At 44.1% G+C, this 27,246-nt stretch overlaps 1 protein-coding gene across 2 annotated transcripts in view; it reads right to left on the bottom strand.

Moving 5' to 3' along the window:
• The window catches only part of nr5a2 (nuclear receptor subfamily 5, group A, member 2), a 95,840-nt gene that overhangs the window by 26,021 nt on the left and 42,573 nt on the right, over window positions 1–27,246 (bottom strand). For both annotated transcript variants that reach the window (XM_021601246.2, NM_001124236.1), the window contains 2 exon segments: window positions 24,548–24,667; window positions 18,775–18,922 (listed from right to left, as the gene is read on the bottom strand). In XM_021601246.2, the coding sequence (XP_021456921.2) occupies window positions 18,775–18,922; window positions 24,548–24,667 (268 nt within the window).

Genomic DNA, 27,246 nt, shown 5'->3' with positions numbered 1-27,246 from the left:
CAAGAGTGCCGGGGGATGTATATTTTCTGTGTGAAGGACAGTTAATCCATAGTGTCATTTTTTCCCTCGTTTTTTTTCTCACTCCCTCTATCTAAACACCTTCCATTCCCGTCTTCTTCCTGCCTCCCCTGTTTGATGATGGAACAGACAGAGTGCTGACTACAGAATTGGGTTTTTATCTTCATCACCCCTTTAATCTCTCTCTCTCTCTCTGTGATTTTACTCCTCTGTCAGTGTAAATTGGAGGTTCATTTATTTGGCTATGTTAGCAGCTGTCGTAACATGGCAATAAGTAACATGGCATCCCACTGGACACACACTGTTTTTGTGTTGCCTGTCAAAGTCGGCTTGATTTACAAGAGCATTGCTTCATTGAATCTTTCTCATGTACCAAAGGGTGGAAATAATAATGAAACAGAATAAACGGGAGGAGAAAGAACACAATATTGAGGCAATCAGTTGCATCCGTCTAATGCTTCGTTATCGATTGGTTGTCGGAAGCTGCATTGAAGGGGAAAAGACTCGCAAAGCTGTCTGAAATAATTTCCCCGATCAGAACAGTTTCGCACTGGTGATATGCAATAGCGAAGACAGTGGGTTGAAAGAATCTCTATCAGGAGTTAGGGTTCAGAAAGAGGGCATAACAGTGCTGACAACTTGGCAGAGGAAACTCTCTTATTTATATATCCTATAACACTGGCCACAGTATTGAAGTGAACACTCCTACACTTCTAAAGAATGCCTGGGATCACAAATGCCTGTGGACACCAATGACATCCATGGCAGGTGCCACCACAGCATGTGTGGTCGATTTTAATAACAGAGAGATATGAATGAGAGGATGAGGAAGAGGCAAGTGGGAGAAATACAACAAAGAAAGTGGTAGACTCAGGACTCGAGCCCCCCACATAGAGGGGCAATGTGTTAGTTCGGAGTCGGCAACTCTAGCACTAGACCAGACTCCTGGCGGGCACCTGGCACCCCCATTAAAATGATATAAAGTTGCATTATTCCGTCGATGGACACATGTCATGGCTTTTGTCCTCCCCGCGACCTCTAACCTTACCAACAGTCAACCATTTTGACAACCAAGGGTGTCCATTTTGGCTCTCACTGTGTTTTGATTGATTGATACCCCCTTTGTCTAAATGCGTCTCTCCCTCTTGGCCCTCCTGGCCCTTGTTTCCAACACTTGCCCCGGCCTGCAGGTTTAGGTTACACTCACCGAAGAGTGATGTGGAGATTTTATCCACGGGGGGGTGAAAAGACAGTGAGCTCCACAGACGGCTTTGTTACTTTAAATACACTAGCACAAGCGGGGCAAGGCAGGAGGAGGTGTGTGTGTAAGTATGCACAAGTGTGTGTGTATGTGTGTGTGCGTGTGCATCTGTGCGCAAGTGTGTGCGTCCAGAGAAAAAGAGACACGACTAGAGCACCTGTCGGATCATCTGTGCTTAAACCATTTAATCACTGTCTCCAGTTACCGCTGGTCCTTCTCTGTTCTCTGCCGGGATCCTATAACCACATTGTGAGAGGGATCCGTCATGACCAGCACAAAGAGCAAAGGGAAGCAGTATCCGGCCACCTGACTGCCATAGCTCACATCACATTGGCCACATGGATGCCCTTATACACAATCACCAAGGGTGGGCACTCACTGGGCAGGCCATGGTGGCACACGCCAGCTGGCAGGGACTTGATGCCAGGGTGCCGATTTGTGATGCACCAAGGGACGTTAGGAAAAGTCCTTAAATAAACAACTTATTTTACATCACGGCTTTTGTCGCTTACAATAGGCAGTCCGAATTTCAGTCTACAAGAGTCAGTATGCGTTTTTGTAATAATGATCATGATGCGATAGTTCTCGTATGCTGTTGTACTCTACTTCTTTACATAATATTAGCACTCATCTATCTTCATATGCAACCTTCTTTTCATGTTTCGGAGAGAGACTTTTTTACTGTCAAATTATGACAGTCAAATTACGCTAATCACTATTCAAACAATTCATAATGTACAATAATAAATAATGCACAAATAATATCAGCTAATATTTGCTCAAATGTAAATGGCTACTCACATTTATCGGGCTTGACAAATGATTGACAGACTTGCCTCTCTATTCAACCAGATCCACTTTAGCTGACATCCGCCTAGTGTTTTGTTTTGGCATAATACCTAAATTGGACATTGCCACTGGTTGCACAAGTTCGAACACTGGAATGTGAGATGCAATCTACACCTCAGTGAGGATCAGGATTTCAATTTGAGAGCGGGGTGGGGGTGTGGCAAGTGGGGCGGGTGTGGCTTCGTGACAATGATCACAAGAGCAGCTGCTGACCGACTTGACATCTCCAACACAGTTTCACCTTCAACACCGCCAAAAACATCTGCTATGCGGCTGTCTGATATCGCCCGGTTAACACTTGATCTGATTGGTCTATTTCATTGGCAATGTGGTTTTTGTGCATTAGACCTGGGTTACGCTACAGCAGCCCCTGAGGCCACGGCTGCCTTTGGCCTGACTGTTGCAGTGTGTGAGAGATTGTGTCTGTGTACGTTTGTGTTTGTGTGCGTATGTGTGCAGAATACGTGTGTGCATGCCTCTGTGCATGTGTGTGTGCATGCATGCCTGTGTGTGTGTGTGTGTGTGTGTGTGCGTACATACTCGTGTGTGTGTGTGTGTGACAGAGACAGCTTTATAGATGGCCACGGCACAGAAATCCCTGGGAGGGATCGATGGAGAAATGACAGCTCTTTATGGAGGGCTTGTGTAACTCCTTATCTGTGTTTGTGTGCAATGTTTAAATAAGGCCTGGCTGGCTTACTGATCAATACGGATTCTGACCGTGGCAGTTGCTCTTTCTCTCTCCTTACATCGGCCATGCTGCCTGACACTATACTCCTGGGAGAAGAGATATGCCGTAAAATACAAAGTTTATATACCAGTTCTCCCACAAGTATATAAATATATCCACAAGATCATCAGGCGCTTGACCTGAGATAATTTCATTAATTTAAATAAAAATAGGTAATATTATCTGCTTCCAATGGGGTAAGAAATTCTGACTAGATAATGTGAGATGATAAGTGTACCGGTTTCATGAATGTACGAGGCTTTTTCCAAGATAATCACATTTTTGTTTTAAAAAAGTAGGTTTGAATTATTTGCTTCAAGTGGGTAAAAAATTCTGACTAGGTAACATAAGATAATGTAAAACAATAAAATTAAAACAAAAATCATTGTTTCAAAATAGCTAGCATTGTACAATTTTGTTATTATTTACATTTATTTTGCCCCCTGCTCTCCACTGGGCCCTGGGTAGCCTGTCCTCTCCTCCATGCCCTGGCAGGCCTCAGCCGATGGAGAGCAGAAGCTAGCGCATTGGCTATAATAGCGCTGCTGCTGCACCCATTGTGAAACATTAGCATCGTAGCGGATACCATGTACTGTACATAATGATAACCTCAAGCTGGGGCTACAGGGACCTCCAGTCATGTAAACTATTCTGATGCTGCTCTATAGGGCCCCCCTCCTCCCTACACACATGCACACAAACACACACGCGCTAGGCGTTGGACGGCTTGTGTGTGTAATGAACTTAAGTCCATTGATCGGGAATGAGAGGCGTTGCGAGCGGTCTGCTTGTCCCAGCAGGACCTGCGCAGCGCTCATAAATGTTTGAGTGGGCCCACGCTCTGCTCCTTATGCACTACTGTTCCTGTTTAGGTATCCGCTTCAAATTAATCCGCTTCAATTCAGGTGATGGACAGCTCGGGGTTAGGAGGAGTGATTATTTCAATATTTCTCCCTAATTTTTTGTTAGAGGCAGGGTGGGTTTGAAGAAAATTTGGTGTGGAAAAGTTACACATAAACACTTAAATATGGCCAAATGCCTTGCGAACAAGCACCTGGGAGTGAAAAAATGCTGGCCTTAAAATATCCAGCATTGCAAATATGTTTGTATGTTTATTTGTTTCCCTGCAATGTTGGTCTCTCATGTTCTCATGCAAATGTGCATCCTGTGAACAGAGGCCCAGGAGGCCCAAATGGCCCCAGCAGAAGAATAGGTATTATAATATATAGATATTATGATAGCATTGTCTATCGATGATGATTGACAGTCGATGGTGACAACATCGTGATGTGACAGACGATGGTTGAGCGCAGGGGTAGGCAACCCTGGTCCTGGAGTGCCGCAGGCACTTCATGTTTTTGATTTAACCGACCTGGAAGACCAGGTGTGTTTAATTTAGGCAATCATTGAACTGATCAATTAACTCAGTTTGGCAGGTGTGGTGCCCAGTTGGAACAAAATGCTGCAGTACCTGCGGCACTTCAGGAACAGGGTTGCCTACCCATGGTTTAGACTATTTGAACTTGACTGGCACCGTGCAGTAAAGAACAAAGTTCTATCTCTAAAAAAGTTGTTTGAATAGCCTAAAAGTAAAAGGTAGCGAGGGTACTAATAATGAGAGAGAGCAGACAATATCAATACACTATGACAAGTTTCTTATTAAGAAAGAAATTATCCATGCAGACCGGGAAAATCCTTCCATGAAAAGTTGAAAACCAATAACCATCCTTCTACTAGGCCTATCATAAATGCTTTAAGACAAGTTACAGTTATGAACAGTTGCTTATTTCCAAAATATTCTAGCCTAAGGTGTGCTCTAAAGTTGCCGCTTTTAAAAATAACAATAATGAAAGTCTATAGGACAAGAGAGTTTTTTAGAATAAAAAGGACACGTAATAGAGCTAATCACGGGCAGAATCCTAGAGGAAAACCTGGTTCACACTGCTTTCCAACAGACACTGGGAGATGACTTCACCTTTAAGCAGGACAATAACCTAAAACACAAGGCCAGATCTATACTGGGGTTGCTGACCAAAAAGACATCACTGTCTGACCACATGTTCCTGTGGTCAGAGTTACAGTTTTGACTTAAACCTGCTTGAAAATCTATGGCAAGACCTGAAAATGGTTGTTTAGCAATGATCAACAACCAATTTGACAGAGCTTGAAGAATTTTGAAAAGAATAATGGGAAAATGTTGCACAATCTAGGTGTGGAAATCTCTCAGAAAGACTCGCAGCTGTAATCGCTGCCAAAGGTGCTTCTACAAAGTACTGCCTCAGGGGTGTGAATACTTATGTAAATTAGATAATAATCACAATAGGACAAAGGTTGACATCGGCCAACCATAGTGCACATATCACTTAAGAAGCATCTGACTTGTCGGGAGCATGTTCTAGGGGCTAGCTGTAATGCAAGGGTCTAACCGGGAGGCAAACACAGCCTTATGCAGCCCTGGTAATAAAAGTTGAGCATTGATTTTCTGTAGCTGCTTGTAACTGTTAATGTTGATACATCAATAGCCGCGCAAGGAAAGCACCGGAGCTTAATGGGAGGGCCGAGAATGTTGGAGATATGGCAGAGGTGTCTGCCACTAAATCACGGAATCTATCCCGACGATCGATAAGACAGTAACTACAAGTGTCCCTCTGCTTTCCTAATGTTTTATAATAAACTGACAGGCTTGTAATAAGGCCTAGGATAGAGGGAGCGCAACGGTTTCTCCCTGCACCAACATCAATAGCTCATTCGCGCTTAAATCACACCCGGCGGAAAGAAGAGGAGGAAAGAAGGAGAGGGAAGAAGGGTAGAGGATATTTTTTCATAAGAAAACTTTACAGGGCATCTGTCTGCTCAGTGTGGCCCACTAAAGCTGGACAGTGTGTTGATGAAAGCAGACAAAGATTACAGGACATTCGCTGTAGTACTCTCTGCCTGTCGTCTGTAGTGTGAGTTAAGATTGCATTAAATTCTACTGAATCCGAACAGACATTATGGTTGCGTTGGATAGGCCTCCAGTTCTCATCAGTTTTTTAGTGGATGGGATTGTATAGTCCAGTCTACACACTAAAGTAGCAGTTCCTGAAACTGTTAGGAAGTTGATGTAGCAATGTTATTGTCTGTTTGTGTCTGGGGTTGGAAGCAAAATTATTTTCCAATCTTTTCGTTCTAAACAGAACCATATTTTTTTCCGTTCCGTTCCACTGTTCTGACCAGCAAAAAAAGTTCTGACCCGGTTCGAACCAAAGAAAGTATTGTTCCTTCCTGTTCCTTTATAAACCTCTGAAATCTACATTGTTTTACATTTAGCTCAACATTAAATGACTTCACCAATGGATAGAGCAGCTTGCTATGGAGCAGGCAAACTATGTACAGTGCATTCGGAAAGCATTCAGACCTCTTGAATTTTTTCACATTTGGTTACATTACAGCCTTATTCTTAAATGGATTAAATTGTTGTTTTTCTTAAAAAATCTACACACAATACCACAAATGTATTAAAAATAAAAAACTGAAATATCACATTCACTTTTTACAAATATGGGGAGCATTGCTGCACAGCTATTTTCAGGTCTCTCCAGAGATATTCGATTGGGTTCAAGTCCGAGCTCTGGCTGGGCCACTCAAGGACATTCAGAGACTTGTCCAGAAGCTACTCCTGCGTTGTCTTAGCTGTGTGCTTAGGTTGATGTCCTGTTGGAAGGTGAACCTTCACCCCAGTCTGAGATCCTGAGCGCTCTGGAGCAGATTTTCATCAAGGATCTCACTGTACTTTTCTCCGTTCATCTTTCCCTCGATCCTGACTAGTCTCCCAGTCCCTGCTGCTGAAAAACATCCTCATAGCATGATACCGCCATGCTTCACCGTAGAGATGGTGCCATGTTTATTGAGTCCTTTAGGTGCCTTTTGGCAAACTCCAAGCAGGCTGTCATGTGGCTTTTACTGAGAAGTGGCTCCGTCTGGCCACTCTACTTTAAAGGCCTGATTGGTGAGTGCTGCAGAGATGGTTCTCCTTCTGGAAGCTTCTCCCATCTCCACAGAGGAACTCTGGAGCTCATTTGGGATCTTGGTCACCTCCCTGACCAAGGTCCTTCTCCCCCGTTTGCTCAGATTGGCCAGGCGGTCAGCTCTAGGAAGAGTCTTGGTGTTTCCAAACTTCTTCAATTTAAGAATGATGGAGGCCACTGTGTTCTTGGGGACTTTCAATGCTGCAGAAATGTTTTGGTACCCTTCCCCAGACCTGTGCCTCGACACAATCATGTCTCAGAACTCTACGGGCAATTCCTTCGACTTCATGGCTTGGTTTTTGCTCTGACATGTACATTCAACTGTGGGACCTTATATAAACAGATGTGTGCCTTTCTAAATAATGTCCAATCAATTGAATTTACCACAGGTGGACTCCAATCAAGTTGTAAAAACATCTCAAGAATGATCAATGGAAACAGGATGCACCTGAGTTTAATTTCAAGTCTCATAGCAAAGGGTCTGAATACTAAATAAGGTATTTCTGTTTTTTATTTTTATTACATTTGGAAGAATATCTAAAAACCTGTTTTTGCTTTGCAAATATGGGGTAATGTGTATAGATTGACAAGGAAAATGTTTTATTTAATTCATTTTAGAATAAGGCTGTAAGGTAACAAAATGTTGAGGTGTCTGAATACTTTCCAAATTGATTGGACAGACAAGTGTGGTGTAGGGTTTGAGATGTGACTGAAATTTTGCGGGTGAGAAGAGCACTGGGCATGAAGCACTGGGCATCTTGTTGTTATGACATGCATTATCTGAATTCGGACCAAAGAATTATACCTACGGAGGAGTGGCTTCTATGAAGGAACTTTGAATACCTTTGAACATCGGAGAGTTGGCTTAACTAACGTTGGACCAGAACTAGGCCTTGATCATGACTCTCAGTTCCATTACATTACACATAATGCCACGTAGCATTTTCCTGAACTAGACCAGAGGTAGCTAAGTTAGCTAGCTAACAGGCTTGTGTGTACAGAGCGGCACCAGAATTAAAATACAAATTTTTGTAGTTAGTAAATCCAATGTGAAACGTGATAACTATCGTATCCTTACCTATCATTGAAAAAGTAAAAAATCTGAATCATTTCTGAATAATTTCTGAATCATGCTTGTAACGAAAGTAGCTATAGTAGACTATGCTTCGGAGGGAGTAGTACGGGCAGGTAGCTTACACACACACATTGGCAAAGATTTTCAGCTGGTAGGCAGACACTTGAATATGTTTTTAAGTGACAAAGTGAGGGCTTTGCATAGGCGCTTTTTGTGGGACTGGAAAAAAACTCCCAGAATGTAAAAAACGTTATTAACCTGTTCCCATGCTTTTAAAATAATGGTTCTGTTCCAGAACAGTATAGATCACTTTTGTTCTCAGTTCTGGTTCTGTTCCTCTAAAATGTTGGTTATTTTACCGTTTTTGGTAGTGTTCCCTGAACCGGTTCCAACCTCTGGTTTGGTTATCATACAGTATCTTCACTACATTTAATGGAAAGGAGTGTTTAAAACAGGCTGTACCTGTATTCATTCCCAGGAAATTTGCATAATCTAAAAATCGAATGCATAATGTATTTTGCTAACACACTGAACTAGGCTCCATTATTTCTCTCAGGACCCCCTTGTAACACAATTATGATGTGTGTGTTTTTTTTATTACCATTATCACACCTTTATCAGCAGAAAGTGCTAGGGTCCAGCGTTTTACAAAGTACAGGTAACTGCCAAAATAAAGGAAACACTTGAGTAAATGAGCAATGGAAAGTACTGTATATTGAAAGCAGGTGCTTCCACACAGGTGTGGTTCCTGAGTTAATTAAACAATTAACATCCCATTATGTTTAGGCTGCACCTAGGGGTCTCAAAGGAGCATAGGGGGTTTAAAGGGTGTGTGTGTGCATCCCTTCAATAGAGTTCCAGACACTTGTGGAATCTATGCCAAGGCGCATTGAATCTGTCCTGGCGGCTGGTGGTAGCCCAATGTCCTATTGAGATATGTTATGTTGGTGTTTCCTTTATTTTGGCAGTTAACTGTAGGAGCCGAGTATGGAAATCGAGGCGGAATCGGGGCTTAATTTCCAGAACGTTCTGAATGTTAGGCAAAAGGGAGAGAATGTAAGGCAAGAGCTACAATTTCGCCCCAAACTCCTTTTTAATCAACAACAGCCTGAATCTGAATCAGTAATGGCCATTAATAGTGGCAACATGGTGCTTTTACAGCTTGATAAAGTCTGAAAGCCTTTTAGAAGGTCTCAATACTGAGCTTGCTTTTCAAAGTGTGAGCCCGACAACGAACAACCGTGGGTTTGCTTTTTTACAAAGAGAGAGGGATGAAAATCAAGAAATACTAGATTCATTGCTTAGGGGGTTGCTGCTACCTTGTACTGTTAAAATAAAGGAACATGTCAGGACACTCAACTAGAAGCCAATTGAGGCTTTTGCGGTGACTAAGTTCAAGCGTATGTCAAGAAAGCATTTTTATGCAACAGTCTCAAGTTGCTCTGGATAAGTGTCTGCTAAATAAAAAATTTAACAAAGAAAAGTACCAAAACTGAAGAGAAGTGAGAAGATATTGAGGGAATATGTTTGAGAAGTAAGCACACACACCCAATCGTGGTTTATATGGGTATTGATCACGTTAACGCCACACGCGACTTCACCGCCTCCAAATGTTAATCAATCCTGACTGAATTCCAAATGATTTGATTCGTTTCAGGAAATGAATATTTGCGGGGCATTATGTGAGCCCGGGTTATGCATGCATTAGTGAACTCCCCAACTCATTGGCCGGGATCAGAGCATTGATTGGGGAAGCAGAGGAGCAAGGCTTGCAGCTTAATTAGGACATACCTGTCTGGGAATTACATGTTTTCTTCTCGCTTTCAGGGAGCAGTGTATGTGTGTGTGCCTGCATGCGTGTGTGTGAGAGAGAGAGAGAGAGAGAGAGAGTGAGAGAGAGAGAGAGAGCGAGAGAGAGAGAAAATGAGTTTTTTCTTTCAACAGGGTTTACCACGTTTGTGTTGTTTCAGCAGATTGGTGTCTGACCTCGTGGAACCCAGAGCGAGAGGCTTCACGTGACGTGCTAAACATGTTAATGAGAGATGCTAGCTAGCGCAGGGGAGAGGGCGGAAGGGTGGAGGGGATGAAAGGAAGGGAGGGAGAGAGGGATAGAGGGGAGGTGGGATGGGTGGAAGGTTTGAGACACAGGCTATTCCAGAACTGATTTCAGATCAGATCTATTCAAATGTCTGAAGAGAGAAGGAAACTGTGGTGTAATACCTTTTTTGTACTATTGGTTAGAGCCTGTAAGTAAGCATTTCACTGTAAGGTCTATTACACCTGTTGTATTCGGCGCACGTGACAAATCAACTTTGATTTGATTTGACTGTATGTTTAAAGTTCCATTGAAAATGATTCAGCATTTCCCATTTGTTTTATTTTTAGGTGGGAGGATCCCCAAATCAACAGCAAAGGCTGCCAACATCCCCCAAAAACGTCAGCTCTTTCGCAAGGGTGCAAAGGAGACTATCTAAATGGGAAGGGACCCGCCTACATATACTAGTAAGGGGAAACACTCCTCGTAAGACTTGAATGGAACACAATCAGTCATCTGAGTAACCTTTACTCCTATAGTTTTTTCTGGTTCTTTTAGAAAAGAAGCAGAAAAAAGGCCAGATAGTAGTAGTGTTATTTAGTGCTCTGCCCACAAATCTGGCCCCCGTTGGGAGCACTTACCAGCGCAGCCTGGCTATCCCTGGCTTTCCTCGCCTCTGACAAGTTATGACTGGGGCGGCCTCACACAATTACACATGACAGAGGCTGACCTCGAGCCGTGGGGTCACTGCAGAGCTCCCCTAACTGCACTCTTATGCCACTATTGCCGCATCTGGCATGTAACACAAACACACACACAGATATATACACACACATATACACACACATATGCACAAGCACGTATGCAAGCAAAACATGCACGCACATGTGCGCACACACACAGACACATACGCACGTTGTTTTGCACATGCACTCAAGCACGCACACTAGCCGTGCTTACACCTTGTATTAACGTGGTTGTCGTCATCCGATCACAATCTGATCAAGATTTGTTGCGTCTAATAAAATGTGTCTCTTATTTGCCCACTTCATCCATATTGTGACCAGATTCCCTGGCCCCTCCCTGTATGCAAATGAATCCAACCTGCCTTGGACCTCCTGTTATGACACAAGCTGTATAAACTGACAGAAAACAGCACACTTTTATAGTCAACAGTCTTACACTCTCATCATTACAGCTTACTTTTGTTATCCAACGATTTAAGACTTGACGTAATAGGCTACTGTCCCAATAACCTCGACCTGTCCACAGATGTACACATAAATATTAGGAGAATCCATAAAAATTTCACCACACAAATGAGCTGAGGATTTGTGTCCAAAATACAATTATTACACTTAGGCCTTATGCACACAGTAAGAACAGAAACAGGTTACGTTACAGAGTCGGCTACAAAGTGCATCTCTGAATGGTGCAATACATTATCCAAACAGGCCTGGAAAGGGTTTACATACACTACACGGACAAAACTATGTGGACATCCCTTCAAATGAGTGGATTTGGCTATTTCAGCCACACTTGTTGCTGACAGGTGTATAAAATAAAGCACACAGCCATGCAATGCAAACATTGGCAGTAGAATGGCCCGTACTGAAGAGCTCAGTGACTTTCAATGTGGCACCTTCATAGGATGCTGCTCTGGTCAACTGTAAGTGCTATTATGGTGAAGTGAAAATGTCTAGGAGCAACAACGGCTCAGCCGCGAAGAGGTAGGCAACACAAGCTCACAGAACGGGATTGCCAAGTGCTGAAGTGCGTAGCTCGTAAAAATTGTCTGTCCTCGATTGCAAGACTCACTACCTCGTTCCAAACTGCCTCTGGAAGCAATGTCAGCACAATAACTGTTCATCTGGAGCTTCATGAAATGGGTTTCCATGGCCAAGCAGCTGCACACAAGCCAAAGATCCCCATGCACAATGCCAAGCGTCAGCTGGAGTGGTGTAAAGCTCAACGCCATTGGACTCTGGAACAGTGGAAACGTGTTCTCTGGAGTGATGAATCACGCATCCCCATCGGGCAGTCCGACGGACGAATCTGGGTCTGGCGGATGTCAGGAGAAGGCTAACTGCCCGAATGCATAGTGCCAACTGTAAAGTTTGGTGGAGAATAAATAATAGTCTGGGGCTGTTTTTCATGGTTTGTGCTAGGCCCCTTAGTTCCAGTGAAGGGAAAACTTAATTATACAGCATACAATGACATTCTAGACGATTTTGTGCTTCCAACATTGTGGTAACAGTTTGTCGTAACAGAAACCTTTCCTGTTTCAGCATAACAATGCCCCCGTGCACAAAGCGTGGTCCATACAGAAATGGTTTGTCCAGTTCAGTGTGGAAGAACTTGACTGGCCTGCAAAGAGCCCTGACCTCAACTCCATCGAACACCTTTGGGATGAATTGGAACGCCGACTCCGAGCCAGCCCAACATCAGTCCCCGACCTCACTAATGTTCTTGTGGCTGAATGGGAGCAAGTCCCTGCAGCAAATTTCCAACATCTAGAGGAAAGCCTTCCCAGAAGAGTGGAGGCTGTTATAGCAGCAAAAGGGGGATCAACTCCATATTGATGCCAATGATTTTGGAATGAGATGTTCAATGAGCAGTGTACACATACTTTTGGTCATGTAGTGGATGTTGTCTTTATATTATTGTACATTTGTATTGAAAGAGGCATGCTAGGAGAACGACCGTGGTTTAGGTAAGTGATCATGCCCGAGAAGCTGGTGTTTGGAGGATATATTGGTACGGATGTCGTTAGGCCTGAGATGAAGTCGAGGCAAACCATACCTTGACATCGAGGGCATTATCCCTTTTATACAACAAGTTATCAACATATTCAAACAATGATTTACATATTTTCATAAAAAACTTTATTTTGATGAATTTATTCATACTATTTCAACCTTCCACAAGATATAGTCCCGACACAAATCAAGGGTTCCTACCCAACCCAGCTGGTCGTTCGTTCATCCTCTATCTATGGACGGGACCCAGTCGTTCATTATAAATGTTCTATTGCCATACTGGCTGGCAACGTTCTTATCCCTTGCTAGCTAGCCAACTACAGCTAACTTACAATCACGTCAAAAACAGTGTGGCAGAAAAACAACAAAGTAGCTGCATTTGCAATTGTTTAAGCTGTTTTCAAGTCACATTTATTTGGATACGTCCATAACAATGAGCTAATGAGGCGCGACTTCACCTGGCATAGAACATGTGCTCTCTCATCAGGATACTGTTGTTCAGACGAGCTAGCCAACAACACAGCTAACACAATCACTTCAAACTGAAGCTGGAACGACTGTAAACTAGCTGCACTTTGTTTCGTTTTACTTGTTTTCTATTGATATTTCTTTGTATGTATCCATAAAAATTATGCTGATTCATGATTTCGACTGGTTGAGAAAATCTGCCTGCCTGTCTGTCTCATCCCGACAAGTTCATAACTACTATGTGACAGCTGGAGATCGAATTTGAATATTGAAACAATGTTGCAAATGTCGGAGAGACAGACAGGAAGGTTAATGCAAATCTCTGCATGTACGCACGCGCACACACACACACACACACACACACACACACACACACACACACACACACACACACACACACACACACACACACACACACACACACACACACACACACACACACACACACACACACACACACACACACACACCACACTTTTTCTTGACACCCCACCACCCACCAAGACAAGTGACTCTTCCCAGGTCAAAAACGATGGTCTATCCTCCTCTTTATCGACAGCCAGTTTTACAAAGAGTCCGGCGGCGAGCGACATTGACTGATCACGCTGGAGTCGGCACGCTGATAGAAAGCGCAGGAGTTGGAGCAATTGGGCTAGGCTCATGTCAGGCCAGGGGAAATGTACCTTTGATTTCCTTTAAAGGGCTTCATTTGTAAAGGGCTTAAGAGAGGGCTGCGTTTAGGAGAAAAGGCCTGTCCAGGATTGATGTCTGTATGTTCATCGGAGCTGCATTTGACCTTGTGTGGCGAGTTTGTGGAGCAGTGTGTGTGTGTGTGTGTGTGTGTGTGTGTGTGTGTGTGTGTGCTTGCATGCGTGCGTGTGCGTGTCAAATCAAATCCATATCTAATTTACTTGTCACATACACAGTTTACAGCAGGTATAAAAGGTGCAAGCAAAATGCTTATGTGCTGGATCCCTCAACAATGCGGTACATTAATCAATAATCAATAATAACGGTGAAAATTCAAGTCAAAAATAACAAGTAGTAGAATGAATAGAAGCGGTAGTGTGCATATGTGGGTGTGTGCGTGGTTAACCTGTCTCACACACACTCGGCCTTGGACTGACTGGTGCTTTTACCTCACATCGATCTCTACCTTTCGGTGATCAGAATTCTACCAGGCATCTCTGAAATAGAGAGCCCCTGACAAAAAAAGCCTTTAAAAGATGTCTATGCATTGAAATTCAATTCAATCTAAATCTGATTAAAGACATTGTATATGCTTGAATATACTTGGATTGAGTAATACTAATCTAAACTAGAGAATTGACTGTCAATAAAAGGAATAAAAGGTTAGAGTGACACCAACTACTGTATATTATAAACTGGGTGGTTCAAGCCCTGAATGCTGATTGGCTGAAAGCTGATTGGCTAAACACATTTCTATTCACAGTTCTAATTATGTTGGTAACCAGTTTATAATAGCAATAAGGCACCTTGGGGGGTTTGTGGTATATAGCCAATATACCACAGCTTATGGCTGTATCCAGGCACTCCACATTGGAGTATACAACATATACCACATCTCCTCGGGCCTTATTGCCTAATTAACTTGTTACTATGTAAGCAGTGCACATATGTCAAAACACGAATGCACCCATGCATTTGATAGCTAGTCCAAATTTGATGGTCAAAATGTAGCTGGTTAAAATATGTGATGTGCAGCTGGCAAAAAAAAGGGTGCTCCACTTGATAGCTTATTGGTACAAGTGATGGTCACCTATCTATGTAAACACACACACACACACACACACACACACACACACACACACACACACACACACACACACACACACCCATAGTAGAAGCAACTTGTGATCCTGTAAAGAACCAGTATTCACAAAACATCTCAGAGTAGGAGTGCTGATCTAGGATCAGGTCCCTCCCTCTCTGTCCATGTAATCTTAGTCATTATGATCTAAAAGGAAAAACTGATCCGACAGTAGATCAGCACTCTTACTCTGAAATGCTTTAGGAATACGGGCCCAGGTAGCAAGTATAGGAGTAATAGAGAGAGAGTGTTTCACCTCATGTTGCCTTCTGCATTCACCCAGCACGGCACAGGAGTAGTTTCATGCCTCATTTCATTAACTCCCTATTAATTGGCTCCTCAGCTGGAGTTGATGAACTCTAGTACACACAGTATACAAACACACAGAGACACGCACACACTGTACAGTAAAACTAACACTTACAGACACGCGTGCATTCACATGTATATAAAAACACACACACACTCCTCTCGACTGTGGGATGATATTAATCAGAGCACTTCTAATCTCCTGGCTTAATGTTGGTTTCCCGCTTTCTCTCCGTAGCGAACCGTCTAGCGTTCACAGGGGCCCAGGCAGCGCAGAGAACACGCACTGCCGGGGGCGATACACATCCCTCAGGTGAGCCTTTCATTATGGATGATGTTTCCGCCAAATTATTTAGACCATCAACCCCCCAGACCCCCCATCACACCCTCCCAGCCTCCCCTCTCACCCGCCCCTCTGCCACAAACACCCAATAACACAAACATTAATCTCACTAGCTCTGAGCACGGCAAGTCGGCCAGGAGGAAAGCATTTCATTAAGGGGCTTGTGCGAGGGTTGGGGAAGTAAAGCCCTTTTCCAGGTGGGACTGAAGCGTGGGGAGGAAAGGGGGAGAAGTGGAGGAGTGCAGAGGGGTTGGGGGAGGGTCTGCGTTTATTCAAAGGCTTGCTGTTCACTTAGCGATTCCAGGTGGTCAACATAAGCCCCTTGTAAATTGGAGGCGAGAACATGCACACGCGCGCACAAACAAACCCGCACACAGACGCGCACACACACTCACACACACCTATGTACTAAGTTCAGATGTGGAAATGCAAGTGATATGATAATACTTGTTGACAAACAGCCGAGTACATTACAATTCCAGCAATCTTCCTGGCAGTAACCATCAACCCTGGAAGTCTGTCTTTGATAGGAGAAACCAGTGTCCACCGTGGGGCTAGCCTGAGCATATTACCTTGACTTCAAATGACTTCATTAATGAATGATGGTAAACTACGGGAGTGAGGAGGCATAACTTACGAACGGGAAATGGTGAGGAAAGTCCCATGGCTGACCAACAAACACACATACAGAGAATATGAGAATATTGAACCTTTCTTAGAGGTGTGTGGTGTGTTTGTCTGTGATTGTCTCCGTGTGTGTGTGGGGGGGGGGGGGTGTATTGTGTGTGTGTATGTGTCTGACCGCTCCTGTCTCAGCTTCCAGTATTTATGCTGCAATAGTTTATGTGTCGGGGGGCTAGGGTCAGTCTGTTATATCTGGAGTATTTCTCCTGTCTCATCCGGTGTCCTGTGTGAATTTAAGTATGCTCCCTTTAATTCTCTCTCTCTCTCTTTTCTCTCTTTTCTCTCTCTCTTCTCTCGGAGGACCTGAGCCCTAGGACCATGCCTCAGGACTACCTGGCCTGATGACTCCTTGTTGTCCCCAGTCCACCTGGTCATGCTGCTGCTCCAGTTTCAACTGTTCTGCCTGCGGCTATGGAACCCTGACCTGTTCACTGGACGTGCTACCTTGTCCGGGACCTGCTGTTTTGGACTCTCTCTCTACCGCACCTGCTGTCTCTAACTCTGAATGATTGGCTATGAAAAGCCAATTGACATTTACTCCTGAGGTGCTGTCCTGTTGCACCCTCTACAACCACTGTGATTATTATTATTTGACCCTGCTGGTCATCTATGAACATTTGAACATCTTGGCCATGTTCTGTTATAATCTCCACCCGGCACAGCCAGAAGACGACTGGCCACCCCTCAGAGCCTGGTTCCTCTCTAGGTTTTCTTCCTAGGTTCTGGCCTTTCTAGGGAGTTTTTTCTAGCCACCGTGCTTCTACATCTGCATTGCTTGCTGTTTGGGGTTTTAGGCTGGTTTTCTGTGCAGCACTTTGTGACATCGGCTGAAGTAAAAAGGGCTTTATTTGATCAACATTTGATTGATTGATTGATCCTGCAGCTGCCACAGTACCATGACCACACCACAACCTGCCATCAGGACAGACCACTGCATCCGCAACCTGTGCGACTGACCAAATGGCCAATCGGTTGCAGATAGGGTAAGTGTGTGTGTGCATGCCTGCATCTATGTGTGTGTGTTTATATGCATGGCTGGACTACCACATTTGGGGCTACCGGGCACCGATCACCTTTTGTAGAATTAACATTTTTTTGGGGAAAACAGCTAACTTCCCGGTTGAAAAAGCTAACATTTAAGGTTGAAAAAATGTGCAGTTTTATAATGCTTTCGACTAGGCTGGTCACTCGAAACATACGTCAATTTCAGACATTTTAAAAGGTCCTGTTGTCGTCGATATAATCCGTCCTTGGCGCTCACCAATTTTTTTTTTTAGAATTGTGGTACAGCACTCAAACTGAAAATGTTTTGAGCCAGAGCACACTGCTTAGACCACTGCGTCAAAGCAGTTCATAATGCTTTAGCAAGCAGGGAGAGTAGTTAATGCATTTCTTGTATTATTATTTAGTTTTATGCTTTCCCCAAACCATAGCCCTAACTTTAACAGCTCGAGAATTAATACCTGAACTTAATCTTTTGAGTTGTTTTTGTTTTAACCCTGTAACCATGCGGAATGAAACCTATAACCATGCTGAATTAATGAGTCAAAAATCGACGTTCATCCAATTACGTCAGTTCCTGAAGTGAAACTATGAGATCAGATTGATTCTACACATTTTGTCACGAGGCTAAGAGAAAATGTTGCTGTTTAAAAGCTAATTTCCTGATATTCTACATGTTTTGCCATGGGTCAGAGAGAAAAATGTGCTTTATAGCTAACATCACGCTATTGCTCACATTTTGCCATGAGGCTGAAAGAACATTTAGCAATTTTAAAACAAAATGTTCAACTATTCCTCACATTTTGCCATTAGCCCAAGAGAGAATTGAGCAGTTTTAAAGCTAATTTTCCTACAATTCTACACATTGTAACTGGGTTGTGGGCCCCCTGGAGGTTGGGTGCCCCAGGGCACGTGCCCTGTGTGGCCGTTCGGTGACCCTGCCCTGTTTCTATGTGGCATTCATGACCAGTGTGTTGTAGTCTCGTTATCACCTCCCCCCCCACATCTCTGGCCCCATCTCTCTCCCAAGGTCATCCATACCTCACCTTACCCCTTCTCCCACCCCATCCCTTATCGTAAGACTCCCCATCCCTCACAAACTACCCTTTCCCTCCTCTTCCTACCTCACCCATCCTCCCTCCCCCTCACCTATAATCCCTTCCCCAATATCCCTCCCCTCCCCCCTTCTCACTTCTAATCCATACCCCTATATATCCCTCCCCTCCCCCACCCAGTCTCCCTTCTTCCCATCCCTGGGACTCGCCCACACGGAAACAACCCTCTTTCCCCCCGACCCGTTCAGCCTCCACCCTCTCCTCCCTCAGCCACCTTCTCCTCTCTCACCCAGCATCCCTTACCCGGCCTCCCCTCCCCTACCCAGCCTCCTCCAGCCTAGTACTCACCCAAGCTGAACAGCACCAGGAACTTGAGGCAGACAAACTCCCTCTGGTCCAGCTGCAGAGAGCGCAGCTTGCCCACCAGCTCCTGGGCGTGGCTCATCAGGTTGTTGAGAGTGGCTCCGGCTTGGGAGGCAATTACAACGTAATCCACCTGCAGGAGAGAGGGGGGGGGGGGGGAGCACACACAAGCTGTTAGACACTGTGGGGTACACACTAGGCCTCATAGGACACACATATACGGTATCCGTATATATAATTTGATCACTCGTTTGTTGCCGAGAAATCTCCTTGATCTTGTGCAATTCAATAGCATTCCCATAGAATATAACACACTCCTTTACAGTGTGTGCTGAAGTTGAGGTGAGAGAAAGGTCTTGTCTGCGATGAAAGAATACTTTGAAGTCTCGTAGAATGATTTAACTCTTTTTGTTTATAAAGCCCTCCTGCATAAACTTCTGCCGTACCTTACTTAATTGTTAACTTATATGGTGTTTTGTATAACAACATGTATTTTAATGCGTGTATGGATGTGTAGTTGTGTATTTTAATGTGTAGTTTAATGTGTATATTGTATCTTGATGTGTATTGTTGTGCTAAACAGGGCTCATCTGGAAAAGAGACCTTGGTCTCAGCATTGTCAGTTTTAGAATGGGTGGCCAGTAATAAACTAGTCCTTAACATCTCTAAAACTAAGAGCATTGTATTTGATACAAATCATACCCTAAGTTCTAGACCTCAGCTGAATCTGGTAATGAATGCCGTGGCTGTTGAGCAAGTTGAGACTAAATTACTTGGTGTTACCTTAGATTGTAAACTGTCATGGTAAAAACATATAGATTCAATGGTTGTAAAGATTTGGAGAGGTCTGTCCGTGATGAAGAGATGCTCTGCTTTTTTGACACCACACGACGCAAGACGTGCAGGCTCTAGTTTTATCTTATCTTGATTACTGTCCAGTCATATGGTCAAGTGCTGCAAAGAAGGACCTAGTTAGGCTGCAGCTGGCCCGGAACAGAGCAGCACGTTTTGCTCTTCATTGTAATCAGAGGGCTAATATCAATAATATGTATGCCAGTCTCTCTTGGCTAAGAGTTGAGGAAAGACTTGTTTTTATAAGAAATTGTTTGCATAGTCAACTTACACACAGCACTAATACACACCCTTACCCCACCAGACCAGGGGTCTTTTCACAGTCCCCAGGTCCAGAACAAATTCAAGGAAATGTACAGTATTATACAGAGCCATGACTGCATGGTACTCCCTTCTATCTCATATAGCGCACGTGGACAGAAAACCTGGTTTCCAAAAACAAATAAAGAAACACTGCATGGGACAACATCTCTCCCCCATGTGACTTACTTGTTGTGTGTATGTACTGACATGTATGTGTGACTGAGAGATGCACACTCACACACACTACATGTTCATGTATTTAAATGCATGTAAAGTATTTTGTCTGTAATGTCTTTTTCTACCTTTATTTAACTAGGCAAGTCAGTTACGATCAAATTCTTATTTTCAATGGCCTAGTGGATTAACTGCCCGTTCAGGGGCAGAACGACAGATTTTTACCCTGTCAGCTTGGGGGTTTTGAACTTGCAACCTTCCGGTTACTAGTCCAGCGCTCTAACCACTAGGCTACCCTGCCGCCCCGGGTCATGTGGGGTCAAGTGTCGTACCCCAGTAAGACTAGATGTCGTCACTGGCGTCGGCTAATTGGAATCCTAATCAAGTTAAATAAAATTGGCTCCCTGTCAACATAAAGGTTAAATAAAACATGGAAATACCTTGACCGGTTTTTGAAAGTAAAACCATTTTGTAGTTCACTGGCACCTTAGATAATGCCTATCTATACAACAGTATGCCTTATACAGTATATGTGTATGAAATTTCCCTTTGGTCAATCTGACAGTGTAAGATCCCATCTCAATATGGGTGCAGTTAGCTTACCGTTCTTACACAATAAGACAAACAATAAAATAAACAAGCAGGTAGACCCCTATAACTGTGTATCCATAGAAATGAGGAAGAATACAGTGTATGCCTTATAACAATACAGGGCGCTATGTGTCTAACAACAACAGCTAGATGCATCCTCCCCATCAGCATACAGTAGGCTGGCTATCAGGAGAGTTTCTCTCTCTCTCTTATGGAGGCTTATCACTCTCACTGAACCTGAAAATATATATATTTATATATATATATTTCTCTCTCTCTCTCTCTCTCTCTCAAGCCTGTCTCATTCTCTCTCTCTCTCTCTCTTTCTCTCCCTCTCTCTCTCTCTCTCTCTCTCTCTCTCTCTCTCTCAAGCCTTTCTCATTTTCTCCCTCTTTCTCACTCTCCCCGCACTGTAGCCCAGCACACTGTAGATTGCTAGCACAGCAGGGAGAGAGATACAGGGAGCGAGGGAAAGAGGAGTGAGAAAGAGAGGGAGGGAGAGGGCCGAAGGGCCGGGGCTGACTGCTGAATCATAATCACCCGCCGATAAACAAGGGGGGGACACCCCCCTCTCTCCTCCCTCTCGCCTTCCCCCTCCTCTCCCCTCCTCTGCGTCTGGACGCGGGGTTTGGAGGCGGGGGCCGAGAGGGGCGAGGGGTGAGAGCGTGTGGGCCCCCCCGGATATCCCCCAGGACCCCCCCACCCCTCCTCATGCTCTGGCCCCGGCACTGGCCCCATTGGCCCACCGCGAGCACTTTCAGGTGCACTTAATATCTGCAGCAGCAGCAAATTTGTCTGGGAGGCAAGTCCATAGCTGCCACTCACAGTAAGCAGGCCATATTAAATTTTTATATTTATTGACAATTCATTACCATAATTGACTGAGCCAGGGTTTCTCGAGGAAGGTAGGCGGCTGCCTCCTAGGCTCGGGGAGGGGTCCCCGCGAGCTGCATTTGCAATTAAAACGGCCCAGATCGGAATTTATTTATTGTGTAAATAATGATGAGTAGAATTTTTTTAAGCATTGGGCTGGGAGGATTCCGAGATGTGCGGCAGCTTTTTTTCCCTACTTCTCGTCGCCTCTCCATCTCTCCTTTTCTCTATATCTCTCTCTCCATATCGCTCAGCATCTCTCTCTCTCCCTCCCTCTCTTCTCTCCCTCTCTCTTCTCTCCCCTTCTCTCCCCTTCTCTCCCTCTGTCCTTTTTTGAGGTGGTGAAAATTAAGAGTCAGTGAAATGTCAACGCCCCCCCTAAAGTGTCAATTAATTTACATAAAATCAACTGTGCATGAAATAACTTCAATGAAGGATTGGGCTCTTGATGGCATTGGGTTATCGTTTCCTAGCCTTAAGTAAAAAAAAAAATAAAAAAAACAATACACTTATCTATCATCTCTATGTCTGCATATTATAAAGATTCATTGGTCAACCTGTCATTAATACATCAAACAAAGGCAAACAAAATTAACATGGTTTGCCAAATGACAAACGAGCATAAAAATGGGAAAAGACGGCTAATATGGTTGGGTGACTCATATAGCACAGTAAGTTGGGTCATATAATAACAAAAATGTCTAAAGTTAAATTGCACAGAAAGTTGGATTAAAGTGTCTGCTAAATTACCACATTCTCCTAATAATACTATGGCTCAAAGAAGACGAGTTAGTTTAAAAAGACAATGCCACTGAAAAGTAGTGTAAACCTGCCGAATAAATGAGTTCAGAGAATATTTTTTAGCAATGCTTTAACATTTGCCTTTCATGTGCAAGTGCCATTGATATCAAGTAATATCAAAGACTTATCTTGCGAGACCTTGCTTGTACATTCATACTCTACTGAACTGCCATACAGCCATAACCCTGTGTTTTCACATGACACCGGCAGTCATGTCTTGTGTTTGAGCCAAGGACAGTTCAGGTCAGTACAAGACAGGCCAAAGAGCTGTATAAATTAGACGTGAATGTTGTGTGATTATATATTGTATCTGTTGCTACATCAGATTCCTCCGAAGGTCAGTGTACTGTGACTAAGGCTACCAGCTGACAGATAGGAGAGTGGAGGGCGGTGAGGGATCTGTATTCAAAGGGGGAAGAGGGGAGGAAGGGAGGGAGAAGAGGGGAGGAAGGGAGGGGGAATACGGAAGGAAGGGACAGTAGTATGTTCTGAAGCCCGTCCTCCCGGGGTGTCATGTGTTGCTCGCATTTCTCCTTTAATCCCCCATGGTGCACTTGGACCATTCCGACGACTGCTGGCAAAACGGCCAAGACACAAATGCTCACGCAACGAGGTAACAGCGTGGAAGTGGTCGGCACGCCCAAACAGGTCACGGTGCCCTGGCCTGACCCAATTGCCCTCCCAAAGATCCTCAAAATATTTTTGCAGTAACGCCAACCCGTGATCAACCCAACCCCTTATCTGAGAGATATCGCAAGAGGCTGTTGAGTTCTGCCAATAGTAACCTTATCCATGTGTTTTTGGTGGAGGTGTTGCTGGTAGTGATGGTGGTTGTGGTGGTGGGCCCTGGCTTTAAAGCAGTGTTGCTGTCACCTCTGGCTTCATGGAGAATAATAGGAGATAATGAACGGTTTGAGAGGAACTCCCCTCCTGTCTCCCACACCGGCCCCCCAACACCAGCTGTTCATTAACCAAAATATGCAAACGAGACCTGGTCCTCACCTCCCCTGACTCTTCCCCCTCCTCCTCCTCCACCTCCTCCTCCTTCTTCACTGGCTCAGCCCTGCTCACAGCCAACCTTCACTAATCAAACACAGAGCAGCAAAGACACTGCTGGGAGTACGAGCCACCGCTCGGCACTCTGCACTGGACGTGGGAGGGGGATGGGGGGGGGGCAGTGACTCAGGGCACTCTGTGTGTGGGTTGGTGTATGTGTGGGTGTATGTGGTCTGATAAAATAGCAGTGATATGAAAACTCCCCCTCTCTTGCGCTTTCTCTCTTTCTGTTTCTCTGTCTCTCTCCCTACATGAACTCACACACAACAACTTCAACTTTCTGACCACTAATTATTGGAGTTCATCGGGAGAACCACTCTTGTGTCCCTCCTCTCACAACATCTTCTTTTCCAAATCACGTCAGTAAAGCTCATCTACAGTAAGTCTGTAACTGTAAACAAAGGTAAAAACAACACTCCCTAACTCCACTCAGACCCTCCTTGCTTCGCCTCAATAGTAATGCCCCCATCTATTGTTGGAGAACATTTTGTTGAAGAGCAACGTTTTGGAAACACCGCCCCATCAATAATTAAGCGTGCTCGTCTTGCTGACAGGCGTGCCGGGCGTTCAGAGCCATATTCATAACGAGCAATTTCATTCCTCTTTCTCTCTCTCTTTATCTCCCTCTCTCTGTCTCTCGCTCTCTCTCTGCCAGTGGAGAAAAAGACTGAGGAATCACAGGTCCACTCTGTGTTGAGAGCCTCGTCAGGAGCCTCAGGCATCGGCCCTTGCCGGCTCCTCGGGGGCCCCGCAAAGGTAAATCATCATAGGCTTTTTTTTCTACAGCTATGACTCTACCGGCATGCTTAACCAAGCGCTTTATTTATTCGCTGTTTGGAGTCTTTGCTTGATGCAAAATAATAAAAAATAAATAAATTGAAAATGTTTAATTGATTATTCTGGTCACATTAGCTTATACCTATAAGCGTAATCTATTTTTAATGGAGCGGTGACTGCGCGGGGGCCGGCTTGGTCGATAGTGCTTTAAAGGGTGTTGATGTGCTTGTGCTGAGTGGCTGATGAGGTCTATGGGGAGGGTGTGGAGAGAAGGGGAGGGGCATGTGGGGCAGGAAGGGGTAGGTGGAATTGGGGGAGTCAGGTGACTTACCTGCTGGCCGGTGACCAATAGGATGGAGCCTTCCTTGGCGTGCATCACCTGACGGAAGATGTGGTCGAGGATGAGGAGCTCGCTCCAACAGTTCTGGAGGAGCTTCATTTGGTCATCCACCTGATTGTGACAAAAAGGTAGAGAAATAGAAGATGAGGTCAGTTGTTGATGCTAATGCTAATGTATGTGCGTAGCTCATGCTATGCTAATGTGTCATGCTACATATATTTTCCCTCTGAATAAAAAGGATACATAACGATGAATAAAAAACCGCATCTTGACAAAAGGTTAAAGATTTACGATGCTGCATTATTCTCTTGGTGAAAAGTTTTTGGGTGAAGCTTTACCACTTTTATGGTTTGACAAGTAGACACATCTTGGGGTAGATTGACTCGTATTGATTACTATTCCACAGGTGGAGGAAGACAACTTCACACGATACTGTAGTTTCACATAGCCTCCCCCTTCCCCGTCTGAACACAACCACACCACTACTTTCTCATGTGAACTTAGCAACACCACGCTCTCTCAAAAAGCCCAGGAACGTCCCTGTTTGACAGCATTACTGGTTAGCTGTTTGCCCTGGAATACCAGTGGCTGAGGGATTTCTCCATTCCCAGTGATTAAGTTGTGAGTTTCTACGCAACACTGCGGCCGTGACTCCCATTCCGGTGACTGACGCAGGCCAAAGGGGAGTCTGATACACTGCAACAACCATCCATTGTGAACTCCTGCAACTTCCCAGGGCTCACTATATTAATCATTACACACTGTAGCCACACACATAGAAAGGCCACATTCAGAAGAGAAAGAATGAGGAAAAAGACAGGGAGAACCTCTCACACCCCTCCTTTTTTCCCCCGACAAAAAAAGTGTCACATTCGATATTATTTATCTGACTTGCGGAATGATGTGGCTTCGCAAAATTCTTCGGTATGTGTTGTTCTGGTGAAATGTGCTTTGCCTGAGTCTGAGAAAATCCTTGGGTTGACAGTTACAATCTGTGACGCTGCACTCGAAAACGTCAATGAGAATTGGAGAAGAATGCATAAATCGATGATGTAAACTACCTCACTAACAGGTATGGTACAATTGACGGAGAAAGGAATGCTATTATCCATACTGGAACTTTTACTTTGTTATATATTTTTTTATTAACCCCTCTTCAGAGGACAAATATATTTTTGTTTTTCCACAGATTTTGTGCTACATATACACTACCGGTCAAAAGTTTTAGAACACTTACTCATTCAAGAAGTTGTCTTTATTTTTACTATTTTCTACATTGTAGAATAATAGTGAAGACATCAACACTATGAAATAACACATATGGAATCATGTAGTAACCACAAAAGGGTTAAACAAATTAAAATATATTTTAGATTTGAGATTATTCAAATAGCCACCCTTTGCCTTGATGACAGCTTTGCACACTCTTGGCATTCTCTCAACCAGCTTCATGAGGTAGTCATCTGGAATGCAGTTCAATTAACAGGTGTGCCTTGTTCAAAGTTAATTCGTGTAATTTATTTCCTTCTTAATGCGTTTGAGCCAATCAGTTGTGTTGTGACAATGTAAGGAAGATAGCCCCATTTGGTAAAAGACTAAGTCCATATTATGGCAAGAACAGCTCAAATAAGCAAAGAGAAACAACACTCCGTCATTACTTTAAGACATGAAGGTTAGTCCATATGGACATTTTGAAGAACTTTGAAAGTTTCTTCAAGTGCAGTTGCAAAAACCATCAAGCGCTATGCTGCAACTGGCTCTCATGAGGAGCACCACAGGATTGGAAGACCCAGAGTTACCTCTGCTGCAGAGGATGAGTTCATTAGAGTTACCAGCCTCAGAAATTGCAGCCCAAATAAATGCTTCACAGAGTTCAAGTAACAGACACATCTCAGCATCAGCTGTTCAGAAGAGACTGTGTGAATCAGGCCTTCATGGTCGAATTGCTGCAATGAAACCACTACTAAAGGACACCAATAATAAGAAGAGACTTGCTTGGACCAAGAAACACAAGCAATGGACATTAGACCGGTGGAAGTTTGTCCTCCAAATTGGAGATTTTTGGTGTCTTTGTGAGACACGGTGTGGGTGAACGGATGATCTCTGCATGTGTATTTCCAATTGTAAAGCATGGAGGAGGAGGTGTGACGGTGTGGGGGTGCTTTGCTGGTGACACTGTCTTTAGAATTCAAGGCACACTTAACCAGCATGGCTACCACAGCATTCTGCAGCGATACGCCATCCCATCTGGTTTGGGCTTAGTGGGCCTATAATTTGTTTTCCAATAGGACAATGACCCAAACACCTCCAGACTGTGTAAGGGCTATTTTACTAAGAAGGAGAGTGATGGAGTGCTGCATCAGATGACCTGGCCTCCACAATCCCTCGACCTCAACCAAATTGAGATGGTTTGGGATGAGTCGGACCGAAGAATGAAGGAAAAGCAGCCAACAAGTGCTCAGCATATGTGGGAACTCCTTCAAGACTGTTGGAAAATGCATTCCAGGTGAAACTGATTGAAAGAATGCCAAGAGTGTGCAAAGCTTCATCAAGGCAGAGGGTGGCTATTTGTTTAACACTTTTTTGGTTGCTACATGATTCCCTATGTACAGTATTAGTTCATAGTGTTGTAGTCTTCACTATTTTCTACAATGTAGAAAAGAGTAAACATTTTGACCCTTGAATGAGTA

This window comes from Oncorhynchus mykiss, chromosome 5 (genome assembly GCF_013265735.2).
Source record: "Oncorhynchus mykiss isolate Arlee chromosome 5, USDA_OmykA_1.1, whole genome shotgun sequence".
NCBI lineage: Eukaryota > Metazoa > Chordata > Actinopteri > Salmoniformes > Salmonidae > Oncorhynchus > Oncorhynchus mykiss.
Note: the sequence above shows the minus strand (reverse complement) of the source record. Positions and strands in the feature narration are given on the sequence as shown.